This window comes from Dufourea novaeangliae, unplaced genomic scaffold, assembly GCF_001272555.1.
Source record: "Dufourea novaeangliae isolate 0120121106 unplaced genomic scaffold, ASM127255v1 scaffold115, whole genome shotgun sequence".
NCBI lineage: Eukaryota > Metazoa > Arthropoda > Insecta > Hymenoptera > Halictidae > Dufourea > Dufourea novaeangliae.
In genome coordinates, this window is record NW_015373998.1 from 2,467,153 (window position 1) to 2,484,952 (window position 17,800).

At 33.7% G+C, this 17,800-nt stretch overlaps 7 protein-coding genes across 7 annotated transcripts in view; 4 read left to right on the forward strand and 3 right to left on the reverse strand.

Moving 5' to 3' along the window:
- Nucleotides 1-255: 255 nt before the first annotated feature.
- Nucleotides 256-1,085, reverse strand: LOC107188139 (protein lethal(2)essential for life-like). The gene has a single exon (XM_015576390.1). The coding sequence runs from the start codon at nt 872-874 to the stop codon at nt 338-340; it is 537 nt and encodes a 178-aa protein (XP_015431876.1). The 5' UTR covers nt 875-1,085; the 3' UTR covers nt 256-337.
- Nucleotides 1,086-2,107: 1,022 nt separating this feature from the next.
- Nucleotides 2,108-3,061, forward strand: LOC107188137 (protein lethal(2)essential for life-like). Its single transcript, XM_015576388.1, has one exon. The coding sequence runs from the start codon at nt 2,207-2,209 to the stop codon at nt 2,798-2,800; it is 594 nt and encodes a 197-aa protein (XP_015431874.1). The 5' UTR covers nt 2,108-2,206; the 3' UTR covers nt 2,801-3,061.
- Nucleotides 3,062-4,250: 1,189 nt separating this feature from the next.
- On the reverse strand, nt 4,251-5,246 carry LOC107188138 (protein lethal(2)essential for life-like). Its single transcript, XM_015576389.1, has 2 exons — nt 4,850-5,246; nt 4,251-4,664 (listed from the first exon to the last, which is right to left on the reverse strand). The coding sequence occupies exons 1-2, from the start codon at nt 5,172-5,174 to the stop codon at nt 4,423-4,425; spliced, it is 567 nt and encodes a 188-aa protein (XP_015431875.1). The 5' UTR covers nt 5,175-5,246; the 3' UTR covers nt 4,251-4,422.
- Nucleotides 5,247-9,749: 4,503 nt separating this feature from the next.
- Nucleotides 9,750-10,385, forward strand: LOC107188085 (protein lethal(2)essential for life-like). The gene is given in 1 exon segment (XM_015576329.1): nt 9,750-10,385. A coding segment is annotated over 1 exon segment (636 nt).
- Nucleotides 10,386-12,016: 1,631 nt separating this feature from the next.
- LOC107188086 (protein lethal(2)essential for life-like) lies at nt 12,017-15,212 on the forward strand. The gene is made up of 2 exons (XM_015576331.1): nt 12,017-12,489; nt 15,065-15,212. Exons 1-2 carry the CDS (start codon nt 12,017-12,019, stop codon nt 15,210-15,212), a joined length of 621 nt encoding a protein of 206 aa, XP_015431817.1.
- LOC107188089 (protein lethal(2)essential for life-like) lies at nt 15,152-15,980 on the forward strand. The gene has a single exon (XM_015576334.1). It carries the CDS (start codon nt 15,254-15,256, stop codon nt 15,863-15,865), a length of 612 nt encoding a protein of 203 aa, XP_015431820.1. The 5' UTR covers nt 15,152-15,253; the 3' UTR covers nt 15,866-15,980.
- A 1,344-nt stretch (nt 15,981-17,324) lies between these two features.
- Nucleotides 17,325-17,800, reverse strand: part of LOC107188087 (thyroid receptor-interacting protein 11-like) — a 50,073-nt gene continuing 49,597 nt past the window's right edge. Inside the window, exons 10-11 of the mRNA XM_015576332.1 lie at nt 17,647-17,742; nt 17,325-17,571 (exon numbers count right to left, since the gene is read on the reverse strand). Of these exons, the coding sequence (XP_015431818.1) occupies nt 17,419-17,571; nt 17,647-17,742 (249 nt within the window). The 3' untranslated portion in view covers nt 17,325-17,418. The remainder of the gene's footprint in view (nt 17,572-17,646; nt 17,743-17,800) is intronic.

Consider the following 17,800-nt stretch of genomic DNA (forward strand, 5'->3'; position numbering starts at 1 on the left):
AAAACTGGGTATTACAAATTCATCTTAAATAGTACAATGTTTAATAAACATAAAGTCATACTTTTACAATTTTAACTGAACTTCATGATATACATCATCTTTGAAAATATGTTGTAACAGTATTTTTATACTTCATTCTAGAGGAACCATGAGGACTTAAATAAAAATAAATTATATTTTCAATAGAAAGTAAATGATTAAAGATTCTTTACAATAATTATATGTTGAATGGAGGATGAAGTGTTGACTATGAAGTCAGAAGACATCTTATCGTTACAATACTATTTCAATCAGTCTCTTCTTAAGCTGCTTTCACAGTTTTCTCTGGACTCCTTTGTTATATCTGATTCTTCTGAGGTGAAGCTTCCTTCTGCTTTTCTATAGAATCTATATCATTTCTTAACGCAGGTTTTCCTGTAGATTCAATCTGTATGATCCTTTCATTTTTTGATTTTGGATCTGTTTCCTTTCTTGGTGCTATAATGGTCAAAACTCCATGCCTCGAGATCCAGCCATGTTCATCTTGCTTTTCCTCGTGCTTTCCCTCAACAATTACATTCTTTCCAGACACTTTAACAGTCACTTCTTCTGGAGCAAACTGTTGAACATCCAAAGTTACCTGAAATTTGTTCTTATCAGATTGCACCGTAGATGATCCACGTGATTTACGATCAATACTCTTTTCATAAGGCTGGTATCTGTAAAGACCACGACGGCGAGGTCTCAGAACTAACATTTCAGAATCATAGGGGACCAATGCGGAAATTGGCAAGTCTTCAGGACCCAAAGGCAGTCCAAAATCTTGGGCGAAAAGACGATGAGGCTTTTCCAGATCTTCCCACCAACTGGAGAACAACGTCGGGATCAGAGACATTATGTCTTTCTTCTTTATTTAAGTTCCGGTAACAAAATACGAAGTTTCAGTTAAGGTACATAGGTTTTGGTAATGGTTCCTTTCTTCTATTTTCTTAAAACGGTTATCCCCTCTTTTTGTCTCTTCAAATGCTCTATCTGTCTTAATTTCTTCAAAACACAGACACAAATTTGTGTCTTTTGAATCCGTTCGCAATGACCGTCAACGACTGTTTCAGACTGTTCATACGAATGTATTCGTTATGCCCCTTATATAATGAGGGCACTAGTGGTCTAGCAATATGGAGAATTTTCCGGAAGCCGTACGTTCCAGAAAGTAAATAAAGACTGAATTTACACTCAGTGCGTTAGCGTTAGATTACAAATGTTTAATGAAAAAAAATTATCAACTATTACTCTGTTGTATCAATAATCAAAATCGCACTAATATTCAAGAACATGAAGAAGCAGGTAGACACGTCATTTCGAATTTTCGCGCACTTTGTACACAGTATGTATGTATATACATGGAAATTTTGCATAAAATTCAATTCACTTGATTTTTTTCCCTGTAAGAACCGTAAATTACGCAAAAGAAAGTATTTTTCATTACGAAATAAGTACACAATTGTCCTTTGCTGAAACTTTTTTAAAAGACATTACATATTATAATATATAATGTTTAACATGAAGTATATTTCTAATCATTTATTTTAATTGCAGTTTTTGCTTTCTTGTTTAAACCAACACTAATACTTTGGTATTTTTTATTTTACTTTGTAATGAATGAATATTTGTTTTTATGTGTTAATTTTAAGAAACTGTTTAAATTCAATGTTACAAAATTTTAATATAACAACGATAATAATATTAACAACAATAGGCGGTTCATTGTATTCGTCTCAACAAACACTATCATAATATAAATAAAACAAATACAGGGTTCCATTTAAAAAAATTAACTTGACTTTGATATCTCCCCCACTATTACACTTATAGAAAAATTATTTATACCACGTAATGTCCCCCTTTGTACCAAACAACTTTTGTACGAACATTTTTTTGATAACTTTAATCCTTCGTGAGATATTCCACCGTTTCCAGTTAAACGAAACACCCTATATATGTATACTTACGTATAGAGAACGTACTCGATTGTCGCACGTTCGCGAAATCTCGAGAAACGACGCGACCTGCGCGAGCGCATACATAAAAGCAGCCGGAGCGCTGACGTTCGCCAGTGTTTACGTAGCAACCAAACTGCGAAGTTCACGAGCAAACTTTCGGTGCCTCGTCAAACGAGATCTTTATACTTATCTTTTGCTGTATCGTTATCAAATCGAATAACTGCAAAATGTCTGCGATACCGTTGCTGTTCTCCGACTGGTGGGAGGATTTGGACCACCCGCACCGTCTTCTGGACCAAAACTTCGGTTTGGGCCTCTATCCTGATCAATTGCTAATGCAATGTCCGTTGCGTCTACCAAGCCGAAGGGGCGGTTCCTACGTCAGACCATGGACCGAGTTAGTTCGTTCTGGGGAGGAGGCGGCAGGTTCCTCGACCGTCGAGGCGGACAAGGACAAGTTCCAGGTGGTGCTCGACGTACAGCAATTCGAGCCGAACGAGATCGACGTTAAAGTCGTCGACAGATTCGTCGTCGTTACGGCGAAACACGAAGAGAAACGGGACGAACATGGCTGGGTATCCCGACAGTTCATGAGAAAGTACCTGATTCCTGAGCAATGTGATATCGACCAAGTCTCGTCCAAGCTGTCTTTGGACGGTCTACTTACTATCAACGCACCGAGGAAGGCTCAGCCGAAAGCGGAGAACGAGAGGGTAATCAAGATCACGTTCACCGGCAAACCGGCGATCCAGGGCAGAGCACAACAAACGAAGCAGGAGAAGCAACAGGGCGAGAAGGAGAATAAGGAAGAGAAGAAGTGAAGATATTTCCTCGCCAATATCTGCCAGTATATTAATATTCCTAATGGTTCCTTCATATTCCTATTCGTTATAGTCGTTATTCATCGTTATCTACGATTAAATTCGTATTATAGCATTTTCTCATTGTCACAAAATCCATGCATTTCAATATTAAAGTAAAACATACATATTGTTTATCATAAATATCGTATTTTCGTTTGAAATATTTGTTGGAATAAAATCTGTGTTCCAATATATTATGTGTACCTACTCATTATATGTTATAGTGAGATTATATTTTTTGTTTCTTGTAATTTTTTTACGTGATTAATAAAATTAAGAGTATTCTAATTTTGTCCAAATTTTATTATTTGTGCGCCCTACCCAAAAAACATTCACGGATAACACTAGTTCTTAAGTAGTATATGTACATACAAGAGTTGCAATTATAATTTTAGTTATGATTTTGTTATGGTACAAATTGTCAAATGTTATTTTTTATTGTTAGTATCCCAATTGTGCTATTTATTTTTTTTTATGTTTCAAGTATATCCGATTTAACGTATGTATGTAGGTATTTAGTTTTACGTTGGAAATAAAAAAACTATTCTTTGTATCGTAGTTATGTTATGTAACTGATGGTTGCACGTACAACAAAATTGCTTCATTTTGTAATTAGAGTCGGAAGATAATTGTATTTGTAGCGTTGGATTGTCAAATAGTATCCGTAATTGCTTATTACTTGGCAAAGTCATTACTGTACACCTATCGTGAACAGTTATTTGTAATTCACAGAAATCTACGATCTACCGTGTACAACTGTATAGGTTATATGCGAATCTTAACCTTTAGAAATGTAAAATATCCATGTTTTCACCAATTATTACTTAACAATAATGTAATCAATTATAACATGTTGTGTTTACGATCGTATAACGAATACAATATAATATTTATATCAATCGTTTACCACCATATTAATGTGTCATTTCTATGTAATACAAAATTTAATATGTAAGATAGTTCAATAATTAATAACTTCATCTTCTTAAAGGGGTATCTACTGTAGCCGGTCAAAAAAATCGATTTTCTTTTCCTGGCATTTTCTCATAGTTTGGGGTCTTGAAAATCTGTTCCAGAAGCAGTTTAGGGAAATTCATAAAACAATTTGTTTCGTGGTGGTCTACTTTCATGGGTTGTAGAGCCTTCTTTATTTCATATTTTCAACCAAATAACATTTTTATTTATAGCTTAAGGTATAATAAATATACAAGAGAAAGGTTCAGCATAAAAATCTTTAAGTTTTTAAAAAAATTCCTGAAGAAACTTAAAAAAAAATCGCATGTCACAGTAGAAAACCTCCCTTAAGGGACTACGAAGATGCGATTGAAAACAATTTTGTATCGGTGAGAAAGTAGTATAATTTTCAAAAAAGGGTGTTCGCAATAGTAATAAAAAAGTATTTTCATAATCCATTGTACTTCCGTTTTATTCGTACGAATTTATCACGGAGTTCCGCTTCCTTGAAAGTACAAAACGACGTACATATAAATACAACTCATACATAGTGCGAGGAACGTAAAGGTACCTTACAAAATATGTACTAGACACGTACAAATATACATAGAAAAACAGGGAACTTTTTACTGAGATTGTTTTGCTTTCTGGGTTTCTTCTGCTGGTTTACCAGTGTGCTCTATTTTAATCGTTTTTTCTTGCTTGGCTTCAAGTGTTTCTGGCCGTCTCGGTGCCGTTATGGTTAGAATACCATCCGAAGACAAAACACTCGATGCTTTTTCGGGATCACATTGATCCGGTACTAAATACTTTCTAATAAAATGCCTAGAGATTACTCCGTGATCATCTTCCTTTTCTTCGTGTTTTCCTGCGGATACGAAAACAATTCGTTCATCGGATGTGAAAATATTGGCACTCGGAGAACACATTTTATCAACATTCAATGACAATAAATTTAAAGATGGTTAAAATGAATTATGGTAAATTGTTTTTGATTCTTGTTCGAAACAAGATCAACAGAAGACAAACAGAAATCGAAAACAGGTTACTCACCCTCAACAACAATGAAATTGTCGACAACTTTTACATTTACTTCTTCTGGTTTGAATTGTTGTATATCAAGGACAACGCGGAACTTGTCCTTGTCATCTTTGATGATCGACCATCCACTTTCTTCCTCTTCTTCGAATCGATCCCACCATGGTCGGTAATAATTGTATGGCAGAAATCTGGACGGTGATCTATCGAAAAATGATGGGGGAAAATCTTGCGGATTTAATCCTTTACCAAACCGTTGATCGAGTAATCGATGTGAACGTTCCAACGTCTCCCACCAATGGGAGAACAATTTTGGAATTACTGTCATTCTCGACCTCATTGTTCAAGTGATTTGTTGTCCCACACACGTATGTTAACACAACGCGGCTACGGTGTTGATAGGTTGTCTGTCGTTTCTATACTGACGACGCACGCTTGCAACGCAGTTGTACTTATACTGTCTGTTATATATGTATATATATGTATATATATACGGCATTGTGTTCAGTCTGCCTGCGGTTGATGGGGCGCAGTCGAGTTTTCTCGTGAAGATTCTCGAATCGTCTTCGAGATTTTTCTTGAAATTTCGTCTAAGTTCAGATTAACCGTATATTTTAAAGTCTATTATTGTATGGATATAAAGGTTGTAATTGCTGTGCATCATTTTTCTATAGTAACTTAGTGTATTTTATCGCGATGTCTAGTGACATTAGACTTTTAAATTGGATATGATATGACATTGCATATTTTACTTCAAATACATTTAGAGAAGTAACAATAATGTAAATGTAAATACATATTCTATTTAAATTAGCGAATATTGCATTATATGATCTTATTTTCATAAATTATTATATCCATGTAGTTTTCTGTTGGAAAATATTTTGATTAAGTTGTATCGACCGATAGTTAAAAGACCGATAGTTAAATCTAGTTTTTCTTATATTCTCTTGTCATTTCAATTTTCAATAGGAATTAAATGTTCAGAGTGGATATACTAACTGTATTCTAATTTTCCAATCAAAAACATATTTTTTTATTATTTGATTGGAACATACAACTATGTATACGTAAATATAAGTTACACCTTTAATCGCGATATTTTGGTCACATCAGTGATAAATTTACCTGGATGTTTTTTGTAGCACATTACTGTATATTTCAAAACGTTCATTGTACATTCGTGTTGTCTTGTAGCACGTTTGTATGTACCTGAAAACATATTTTATACCGTTACAACTGAAAATATACGTTCAATGCTGTTGCGCCATTCGTATCGACCGATGAAGGTTACGAGAACGAAGATTACGCGTAGTCTCCAAAATGAGACTCTCGTTCAATCCCTAGTGTTCTTTCTGTCATTAACAAAAACTTTGACATTCAACCCACAATAGGATATCTCATAAAGTTTTCTGTTCAGCAAAACATACGGTACAACTTAAGACCATCAATTGTGCGAAACATTATCTTCAATAGTAACACTTTTATTTGCTTGACTCGTTGAATTCTTCAATTATCCATTTATATATCATATTTAATTATTAGGTTTCATATTTTCTTCTTAGAATTAATTAAGAAGGTAAACAATTCCCAGAAACACGATTTAGTACGTATGTATATTACAGTTAATTAACGAGCCCGAATGCAAACAAAGGCAATTAAGATTTATCTTCTCGGTTAGATACAAATATGTATGTATTTGGTACCTTGAAAAGTCGATTATTATTTTATGCGTAGTATTTCGAAGCAAAAGTGCGTATTAACTCAAATATCAGCCACGTAGGCAAGAAATGAATAAATGGTAAGGATCAAGTGGTCGGCTGATATTGAGAATGTATTTTACCAAAGAGTATTTTATTAACAAAAATTAACAAAGACAAAATTAGAAAAACTATTTCGAAAACATTTTTTCGTACGAGACTTCTTTTTCAAGATAACCAATTATCAAAATTCAGACTGACGTTGAGTTGTAGAATCAGAATGCACTGAACCAGACGCGTTGGCCAAATCCCATTCAATTGCACGCGTATCCAGCAGATTTTCAAATTCGATTTTCTCGAAAACGAAGCATCGTAGGAAAAAATGTTATTCTACATTTTCGACTTATTTATCTATGTAGAATCACATTCTTTCGGGTTGTACCACCATTTCGACAAGACCCTGTATATTAAAAGGAAAGGTACAGTTAGTCACAAAAGTATTCGGCCACGTCAGGCATTAACTGAATTTTGCGTGGAATTGTAACTAGGTATGCAAAGTAAAACCTATTTTTAATGAACATTTATTGTAGACTACACCAATACGTATTCATTAAAATTAGGGTAGTTATGCAGTTTCGCGGCTTTTCTCAATTTTAGCTATAAATATTTCGGAAACTAATCCTAATCGGTGTTAACATATACAGGAAAAAGGCGTTCAAAATATTGAGTTCTATGACTATAAGTTGAAGGAAACGGGACACCCTGTATATATAACTGATAGAAAACTCAACATGAATAAAATAAAAGGTATACAATACACACGTACGTATAGCACGGCGAATTGTTGAATCTAAATACATTCTGATTACGTCGTAGCTGTGTACGAACCCCACGGACTCAGGATAAAAAGGTTACCGCAAGGTTACGACGTATTTCGGCGTTAATCGATCTTTCTCTGCCATGGCTTTGTCTGCTTTATTCTACGACGCAGCATCCCAGCCGAGGGTAGTTGTTTCACGTGTTACGCTAAACCTTTCCAGATAGCACATAACGCCTAATGACGCCTTAAAGACGGCTTCTAGGCGTTATAGACATAAAATAGCTGTAAAATGGACGTCTTCGAGGCGTCATGTGTTATCTGGGTTAATTGTTGCATTACGAAAAATTTGGAATAGTAAGTCAAAAGTAAATTTTGTAAGTAGACTGAATAGAGATATTGGTATACACATCGTAAGAGATAAGCTTCGTATTATCCACGCGATTATCATTGAAAAAATATTCGCCTACGATATGCGAGAAAAAAAAAAGTGATCATGAGTTACAGTTGACTTCGGAGCGTATAATAGTCTTATGAATCTGTTTTGTTGCACTATAGGTACATACTATTATTTTGTTTACGTGTTTACGTGACGCGTTATAAAAACTACAATTAAAAGTGTTATTCTTATACTAAGCAGTGTTTTTTCACATTTAAAAATATTTATTTTATCTGGAAGATGTAAAAATAGTTTATACCCAATTATGTATTTCGGGATTTCCATTATTGTCTTACGACAGACATTTTATTTAAAAGAGAAAATTTTATTAATCAGATTTGATAAAATTACTTAAATGTATCACAACTTTATTCATTTACGTTTCTGTTATGAACGAGGTTTTATCTTATGTAAAGTGTCATCTGTTTTGGAGCGATCAACGCGGAACTAAAAATAACACGTCGATATATTAAATGCTGTATTTAACGGGCAATACTTTTTATACACCAGCAATAAAGTGTAAAAAATTTCGGTTAAGTTGATGCGACATGTGTAAATATGTATATTACCTAATCTAAATGTGAAATGACTAAATAAGACACAATTGCGAAACGAAGGATTGATTTGCTCTGTTCTGAAAAATATCTAGAATTTTCGTATCTTTCCAAGAGAGAATTTTGATAAAATATTTCGATTGATCGTTGCAGGAAACCGAAAGTACTTACTTGAGTGTTGTAACAGATAATTCTTTTAAACTTGTTATAAGATGCTATAGAATATGGAATACTTGTAATTTTTCAATAAAATATTATGTATGTATGTTGTACATGAGATTTAAAATAGTACGAAATTTTGACGAAAGAATGATTAAATTTTAGTATATCAGGTTCTCCCTTTAATTTTTACTCTTTATACACTTTTAAAATGTAAATATGAAACAATAGCTCAATCAAGCTATTAACGGAGAAAAATAAGATAGAAATAATTATATTTATAATTACATATTTTTCACGTTAATTTCACAATGTTCATAACAATATCGTTTAATAATACTATTCTAGCAATTTTAGAAATCCCGGGAAAACAAATCGCTCTTTTTAAAAAACTTGTAGAGGAAAATTCAATTTGAAAATTATTGTAACATTCAACGAAGCGATTAAAATATTTATTTATGTATCTTATTATAGAGATCGAAGTAATGGTAACGGTAGAATTATCTCGAAACATCAGTTTTCGGTGACAGAAATTCTGTTGCATCATTTCTGAACGTTTCTTAAACATTCATTGAAGCGCATTCAGTAAGAATATGGAATTTGTATAATAATAAAGTTACAAAAATACAGAATATCAAAACAATGTTTGAAAAAAGATGTTAATCTCACGACGATTGGATAAACAAGAGTAAATAATGAAATTACAATTAACCCATCTAAGAAACAAAAACATATAAAAATCTGACTAAAATCTACATAAATAGGAAGGTACATATATTTTGTCGTCGATACGCAACGGAGAAAATTCTAGAAATGTACGTTCCGCACGCATCGATAACCTGACGTGTCGCAAACGGGGGCAACCGTGAGAAGGTAAACACGTACCGGGACTCGCAATCGGTCTGAAATAATTTCCATATACACCGCGAACAAAATAACGAACGTTTAATTACGCGCATTCAATTGGTTATCAATCATTAAAACGACGGATGACATTTATCATCCGTAGCCCTGGAAACTATTCGAAACTTCAGAATACAACGAACGTACCACCACACACAAACCTGCCCCATATAAATAGTAGACGTCGAAGACGAAAAAACACCAGTTGCATTTCAGACATCGGAGGCATCGAACAACAAAGTTGTACGATTCGACCGTGTGTGTATCGCATCCGAACACGCGAATAAACGTAATACACGAGTACTGAACGAAGTGTTTACCATCGAAACCGGATCATCGACCAATGATGTCGCTGTTACCGTTACTGTTCTCCGCATGGTGGGCGGAATTGGACCGACCCCACCGTTTGATGGATCAAAATTTCGGACTGGGTCTGACTCCTGAACAACTGTTACTTCCCAGCATCGTGGATACATCCTTCCCGTTCAGTAATCGAGGGGCGCTTGATTTCTATTATAGAACGATGAATGACTTGATGCGCCGCGGCGAAAGTGGTACCTAGACTATAACCGCGGACAAGGACATGTTCAAGGTTATCCTGGACGTGCAACAGTTTCAACCGGACGAGATCAATGTGAAACTCGTGGATCGCTTCGTCATTGTGGAGGCGAAACACGAGGAGAAGAGGGATGTACACGGTCTGATCTCGAGACAGTTCGTGACGAAGTATTTGTTACCCGAACAAGTGGACGAGAACCAGCTGTCGTCGAACATTTCCTCCGATGGTATTCTGACGATCATGGCACCGGTGAAGACAAAAAAGGAAGAACCGAACGAGCGAACTGTTAAGATCGAAATGACTGGTAAACCTGCTATTCGTGACACTGTGGGTACAACGACAACGATCACTGCAGGTATGCCCGAAAAAATTACGAACCCTGTACAAACGACACAGGAGCAGAAGAAACCCGAGGAATAAGACCTTGATAGTTTGTTCCTATGTACTGACACATGGACGGTTACGTTTGAATTAATTGTATAGATTTTTTTTCCGTATTTAATGTGCCATTTTGAACGTTGTGTGTGAAGATATTGTATAAGTTAGTGTTCTATTTTGTACTGTTGAATAAAAAAATTTGTGTTACATAAATTAAGTACCAATTTTTTTACCTCGTTTTACCTACTTTCTTTTGCGTAATCGAGAAATATGTAAAGATAAAATGCTTAAAATAGATTCCCCCCGAAGTTTAATGGGAAACGAATATGATAGAAAAAATGGTAAAACTAACGATTTCGTTTTTTTTAACTGGGAAAACAGGAACGCTGTATTTTTACTGAGAAATACTTAAATATTACACATATATTCAAAGTATTTTAAGAATTTTACAGAAAGATATATTTTTTATTAGCAGATTTTTCTTAGAAAATTTTTTTTAGAAAATATTACTGCGGTTACATTTCCTATAAATACTACAATCATATATAATTTACAGTTAATTGATTCATTTAGTCGTATGTTTTGGTTCAATATCCTAATTACATACACATCGACAGAGAAGTACAGGCAAGAGCCATAGACAATAATAAAAAATAAAAAAATGTCTATGGCAAGAGAGAGAGTTACCATAGAAACTGTTCGTGACGCAAACGCAGCACATGTATACTACGAAATGGAAATCAATAAGGGTACTGAAATTTGTATTTCATTGATTGGATGTTGCTTCGATATTGATAAATACTGAAAAAGGAAATGGAGATTTTATTAAAAATGGGCTATAATGTAGTTCACGTGGAATTAGGGGAGTTCTCGAGTTTCGAATTTGTTTAAGATATGCAGGTCTTTCAATATTGCGATTTTTGCCCATTTTCGTAAGAATGGATTGTACTTATGAATTTATATCTCGGAAACTATTTATCGTATTCGGTTGATTTTGAACTTTTTTGTTTTAATCGAGAAGGATCAGCCTTCCTGAATAAATTTTGTTCAGGTCGAAAACTCATTTCTGCAATACTGAAAATTATAAACAAATTTTTATTTTGCAAATTTTGGCTCGAGGTCGCGATTTTAAAAATCCGACAAAAATACTACCGTATTCGTTGAAATGTTTTCCATAAAATAAGCCTATCGGTACGGTGGTACGGTTTTTGTTCCTCCATCTGTGTTCGAGAATTGTTTAGTATACGTTTAATTAAAGATTCTTATAGGCGTCAAAGTATAACCTCTTTTTTTGTTCATATACGTTAAGACGTTTATTTCCCAGTTGAGAATATAGTCCGAATGAAATGTATTTTAATTGAAATGGATATCCATGAATCTGTGTGTATATTAACTACAATAAATCAATATACAGCAGACTTCCGATCATCCGGCCTCGCTTTAACTAGTCTTCGCTTTAATCGGCCATATTTTTGTGGACATGAAAAATATAGATATCGCATTAATAAACAAAATTAAATTAAGAAGTAGAAAAAGATTACCGATTTTTTTTCTGTAAAAAAATAATATATCAAATATTTTTTATATGTATGCATGTGTAAGTATATAGTAAACATTATAGATATACGTTAATTTTTCTTCAATAACTACCTAGAAATGATAAGTGATACAAAATGTGTGATGAAAATTTGGATCGACCCCACAGTCTCTGGGACCAACATTTTGGTACTTCCATAGATCCGGATGATGTTCTGTCCGATCTGGACTCGATTTCGACAGACCTGATTATGTATCGGCCGATTGTGCGGAACAAGCGACGGTATCATCCATTTTGGAAAAGCGTAGTTAGGAAAGGACGTGGTGCGTCCACGGTGCACGCCAACAAGAACAAATTAGAAGTCACCTTAGACGTGTCGCAACTCGCGCCGGAAGAGATTAACGTTAAAGTGGTGGACAAAAATGTTATTGTTGAAGCGAAGCACGACGAGAAAGAGGACGAATACGGTTGGGTGTCCAGACAATTCGTCAGGAAATACATCGTGCCGTCGCAATGCGATATCAGTCGAGTTGAATCACGTTTGTCCAGCGATGATATCTTGACTATCTCGGCAGCCAGAAAGGAACCGTTGAACACCGAAGTATGTATGTATGTATAATAAAAATAAGTAAATGAAAAAGTAGTGAAAATACAATACACGGGGAATCCAGCTTTAACTAATAGCGAAGAGCAAGTCAATGGTACGCCGGAACCCCAAAAAGATCAACAACCACAACGTGGACAGCAACATCAGCGTGCAAGAAAAGGAACTAAGAGCACATAAATTATTTGTTACATCCTTATCCGTTTCATTCTGTACTATCATATCTCATTCTTTATGTACTTTTATATTGTAAACATACTTCACGATATCACTAGTATTATGTACAAATGCTGTAAATTTTGCACTATTGTTGTTCTTTAAAAAATAAATTTTTACACGTTAAATAGAGTTAAAAACTAAATTAGAATTAAAATTTAAATATGGTTTATTTATTAATCTATCCCTATTCCAATTCTTCACACTCGGTTCTTCTGCTATTTAATTTTTAGTAATAATTAATATACAAAACGGTTAAAACATAGTTACGTGTGATTTATGAAAACAGATTATAAAACGATTTTTTTTACTAGTTTGTTAGCTATATTTTGTTACATTTCATTAATAAAGTGTTACCAATTCCTGTTACTGTCCTGTACTAGGTCATTTCCTGTTACTGTGTATATTTGTAGAAATATATTCGGTAATTATGCAGTTTAGTGGTTTTTGTCAATTTTAGCTATTTCGAAAACAAAAAATCAAGCGGGGGCGGTCGAAAATGTAATGTAGTTTTGTCATCTTTGCTTAAAAAAGCGTGGCAAATTATTCGGAATCGTACACTCAACACCGATTTCAATGACCTTTGGATATGCTATAGAACTCTTTCTTGTACATGTTGGTACTGATTGGGCTTAGTATCCGAGATATTTATAGCTAATACTGGGAAAAGTTGCTAAACTGCATAATTACCATGTATTCTTCTTAGGGAAAGAAGTTATTTTTGTCATAGCATAATTTATCCTGTTTGAGAATACGCCAAATTGTGATTCATAAGAAATGTCTAGAAGTCTCGAGAGTGTATCGACCTGTATGATAAACAGACGGTGTGGACTGCAGCCAAGACGTGCATGCTAACAGTTTAGGAAGCACCTAGAATGTCCTAGAACTAGAACGATCGATTTTAGACTGTTGCCTTTCTATGTGTAACAGGTTTAATTTCAACTCCAGTAGTTCTGCTTTAAGGAATAGTAAATCCATACTGATCATTGTCTACGTGACAAGTAGGTTAGTGAAAGGAAGGTGAAGGTCGATGACAACCGACTGTGCATTTAACAAATTTAATTGAGAAGTTACATGTGTAGGAACAAGATTAATAGCTTAAATTAAAAAATAGAATTTTTTATGCAGTTATTAACACATAAGAAGTACTAGTCCTGTTATTTGAAAGTGTAATGAATTGTCTAGCAGACAATAAGATGTGCTGAAGATCATGTACACTTCTACGCTAGACATTACACAGATATTTATATTAAAATCATACACGTATCTAGAGATTTTGTATTATGCAATCTCTGAAATTGATTATGTAAATTTTTAAATTTTATTTTTAGTACTATTAAATCATTTTATATTGTACCAAGTCCAGAAAGTTCTCGAATATTCGACTAATGCAAAATATTATCTTTAAATGATTCATCATTTCAATTATTTGCCGATTATTTTGCCACTTGTGTATTGCAAAATATGACCCGTGTATCGATGTATGTATTATGTATTACCATAAAAAGTAGTTTCTTTCTATAAGTTAACACTTGTACTTTACATACATCGCTTTTGTTAAGTTGCATAGTCGGTGTCTCGCTAACATGAGGTCATAAAAACAGTCATACGTGAATGTATACATGTTTTGATTGCCGAAACAGCGAATCCTCAACTGCGCGTCTGAATTTGATCAAATGTTTCATTTACGTTTCAATAAAGATATATAACGAAATATAATATTTTTGAAAAAAATTACAGGACACTTCAAAAAACAATAAATGTTCCAGTTGTTCTTTAAATGATGTATTTTTATAATGAGAACCGTTGATAATTCAAATTATTAGAAAAAATTCCAACTGGTTAAGTTAATTTAAAGACGATCACGTCACATCTTTTAAATTTTCAAACTAAAATTTCAAAAATTAATTATTTTCGAAATTTCATAGTTACACTTCGTATGCAAGTACGTACATAACGTGATACACGTACAATACATTTTCGGCGAATAATACGATTTTTGACATGTGATTTGTGAAAGACGTAAGTAGTGAAGTATCTAGAATCTAGATAGTATATTTTCAATAGGAACAACGATGTATGGGTCAGATTAGATATACATCACAGCAAATAACAATAGTAATAATTTTATGCACCATGTATTCGTACATCGCACGGTGTGTTACAGTTGCGTAGTATGTACAACGTTCTGTTTATTTACCATATGTATAATTTATATAAACAATCATTATTATATGAACAATCCTTTATTAAACCAGAAATATACGTTTATGTTAAGAGCATTTTCAAATGATTTGTCTACCTAAATATATTCTCTGTGAGTAATAAGACGCAGAACATTCCCGAAAATGTATTGACATTCAGAATGTTCTGGATCCCACCACCGACTACCAGTAGCGCTCCTATAAATACGAGGGTTGCAGATGCGCAACAACAGTCTACTGAGAGCAAGCGACCAAGAAACATCGAAGTAAAGAGTGTTAAGAGCAAGTACCAGAATCACAAGTACTAAATACATTGTTTACGAGAACAGTAACAAGTGATTGAGTGAAAATGTCTCTGATACCTATGTTGTTCTCCAACTGGTGGGAGGATTTGGATCATCCGCACCGACTCTTCGATCAGAACTTCGGTCGGGGCTTGCATCCTGAACAATTATTGAGCCCAAGTCGTATCGAACAATATGAACATCTTTGGCCCCCTATTATGGACAGAAGAGTGACGGCAAGAGACCCTTCACTTCTGTACTACAGACCTTGGCGTAAACTTCTGCATAAAGAAGGAGGTACATCCACCGTCCAGGCGGATAAGAATAAATTTCACGTGGTCTTGGACATTCCGCAGTTTAAGCCGGAGGAAATTAACGTTAAAGTCGTTGACAAATGCGTAATTGTCGAGGGCAAACACGAAGAGAAAAAGGACGAACACGGATGGATTTCACGCCAGTTCACCAGGAAATATCTGATACCTGAGCAATGTGACATCGAGCAAGTATCATCTAGTCTATCTTCCGATGGTGTACTCAGTATCACCGCACCTAGGAAGCATCAACCAAAGGTCCAGGCTGAGAGAACGATTACCATCGAACACACCGGTAAGCCGGCAATAAAAAAGGCCCCGGAGGAGCAGAAAGAAAAAGAAGAAGAGAAGAAAGAAGAAAAGTAAACCATTGTTCTTGAACATTATCAATTGTAATTGATAATACTTTGTGTTCCTATTTCACACTGTTTTAAATTTTGTCATTTTTCTATGAGTATTTTTTAAATAAATGTTTAAAAACATAAAACTTCATTGTATTCTTTCCTTTCAATTAGATATATATATAGTATTAGAATAATTTGGAAAATAGTTTGATTTTTCGAAGTACTGGAAGATACATTGCAACTTTTTTTTACGTAATAATTTTTTAAATTGTGATATTTTGAGTTTTATTGTACACTAAATTTTGTTTGAAACATTAAAAATTATGACGGTCAGTATTCGTAATATGTGTACAGTACAGTAAAAATGCAGTAATAAAAGGATACTAGTGGTACAACCGGGTAGGGATTGATTTAGTTTGTGAAGAAATTAATTTGAACTGTAAGTAAACAGAAACGGAATGCAATGAATAAACGTGCCAGCGAAGTCTTAATTCAATTGCACGCGCATCCAGCAGATTTTCAAAGTCGATTTCCTCGAAAACGAAATCTGAAATAAAGTTTTTAATGTGTATCTTCGATTTATTTTTTCATGTAGAATCACCTCCTATCTCGTTGTACCACCAATTAAATGACACCCTGTATACTATACATTTAAATGGAAATACTTATAGTGATGTATGATATATCCTTGGTCCATCTTCTCCGAAGTTAACATTATAAAATCATAGTTTAATGTAAAGATGCAATGCCTTGTTTGAAAATAGTTAAAATCTATAGACTAAATGAATAAAATTGGAATTTCTATGGAAAATTATAATCAATTCAAAAAAAATCATTACATATTTATTGCTAGTCCACCACATCATGCTTACTTTTAGTACATTGTTTTATATACATTTGATGCAATATTGAAATAAAACTTTTATCTTGCAGAGTATTATAACATTTAACACTATAAGAATATAAATACAATTTTCATGTAACGCATATAAATTTTTAAATTATACTTATTATATTTCTGATACTGTTTTAACTTGTTCTGCAGTTAGAAAGAATATATTGTAATATATCGCACGAAATATAGATGAAAAGATTTAATACTGTAAATATGTTATTTACTATTTCATTCGTTGTATATCTGATTAGATTTCTCATGTTAACATTTTTGATAAAACAGTGCTGTTATGAACTATTTTTCAAATTGACAACAATTTCCTTTCAAGACTGCTACGGATTACTATTTTACAACATATTTACGGTAATTTATATTAATTATTGTCAGCAAGAAAAACTGAATTTCTGAACAATCATTAAAAGTTCCATTATGAGCACCATAACATATTAAAATAAAATATTCATTCATTGAGATTTACATACACAAGGGTATTAAGAAGTTGAGTTTAAGGCTACATATTGTGTAGTAATTAGTCGAGTAATTACAAATAAATCTCCAGTGTTCTAATTCTTTCGTTTGTCCTTGAATGAAATTCAGTAAATAAATGTAATTTTTTAAACATTGCTTCCAACTGTAGTCTAAAAATTTACAAAGCATATAATATACTGAAAGTTTTAATATCAGCTGTCCTTCAGCACTTCTTTTAAGATAGAACCTGTATTTCTAGCTGGAACGAAGTCTGGGAATGTTGGAAGATTTACATTAGATAGCAACAAAGTGGATTGTGTTGATGATGTCGAATGCTGTCTACTATGACCAGGTCTTGGCAATGACTGTAAAAAGAAATGCAATATAATTTTGAAATCGGATGGCTTATATGTAACATATGTATAAATATATATTCATACCGATGTTTGTATAGGTAGTGCAGGTAACTGTGGCTTAGGTTTTGATTCACTTTCTAAAAATCTCACAAATGCAGCCGATAAGGATGCTTCTTGATCCTGAAAAACAAACGTATATACATTAATAATAGTTTACTAGATTTTAAAATTGTGAGGT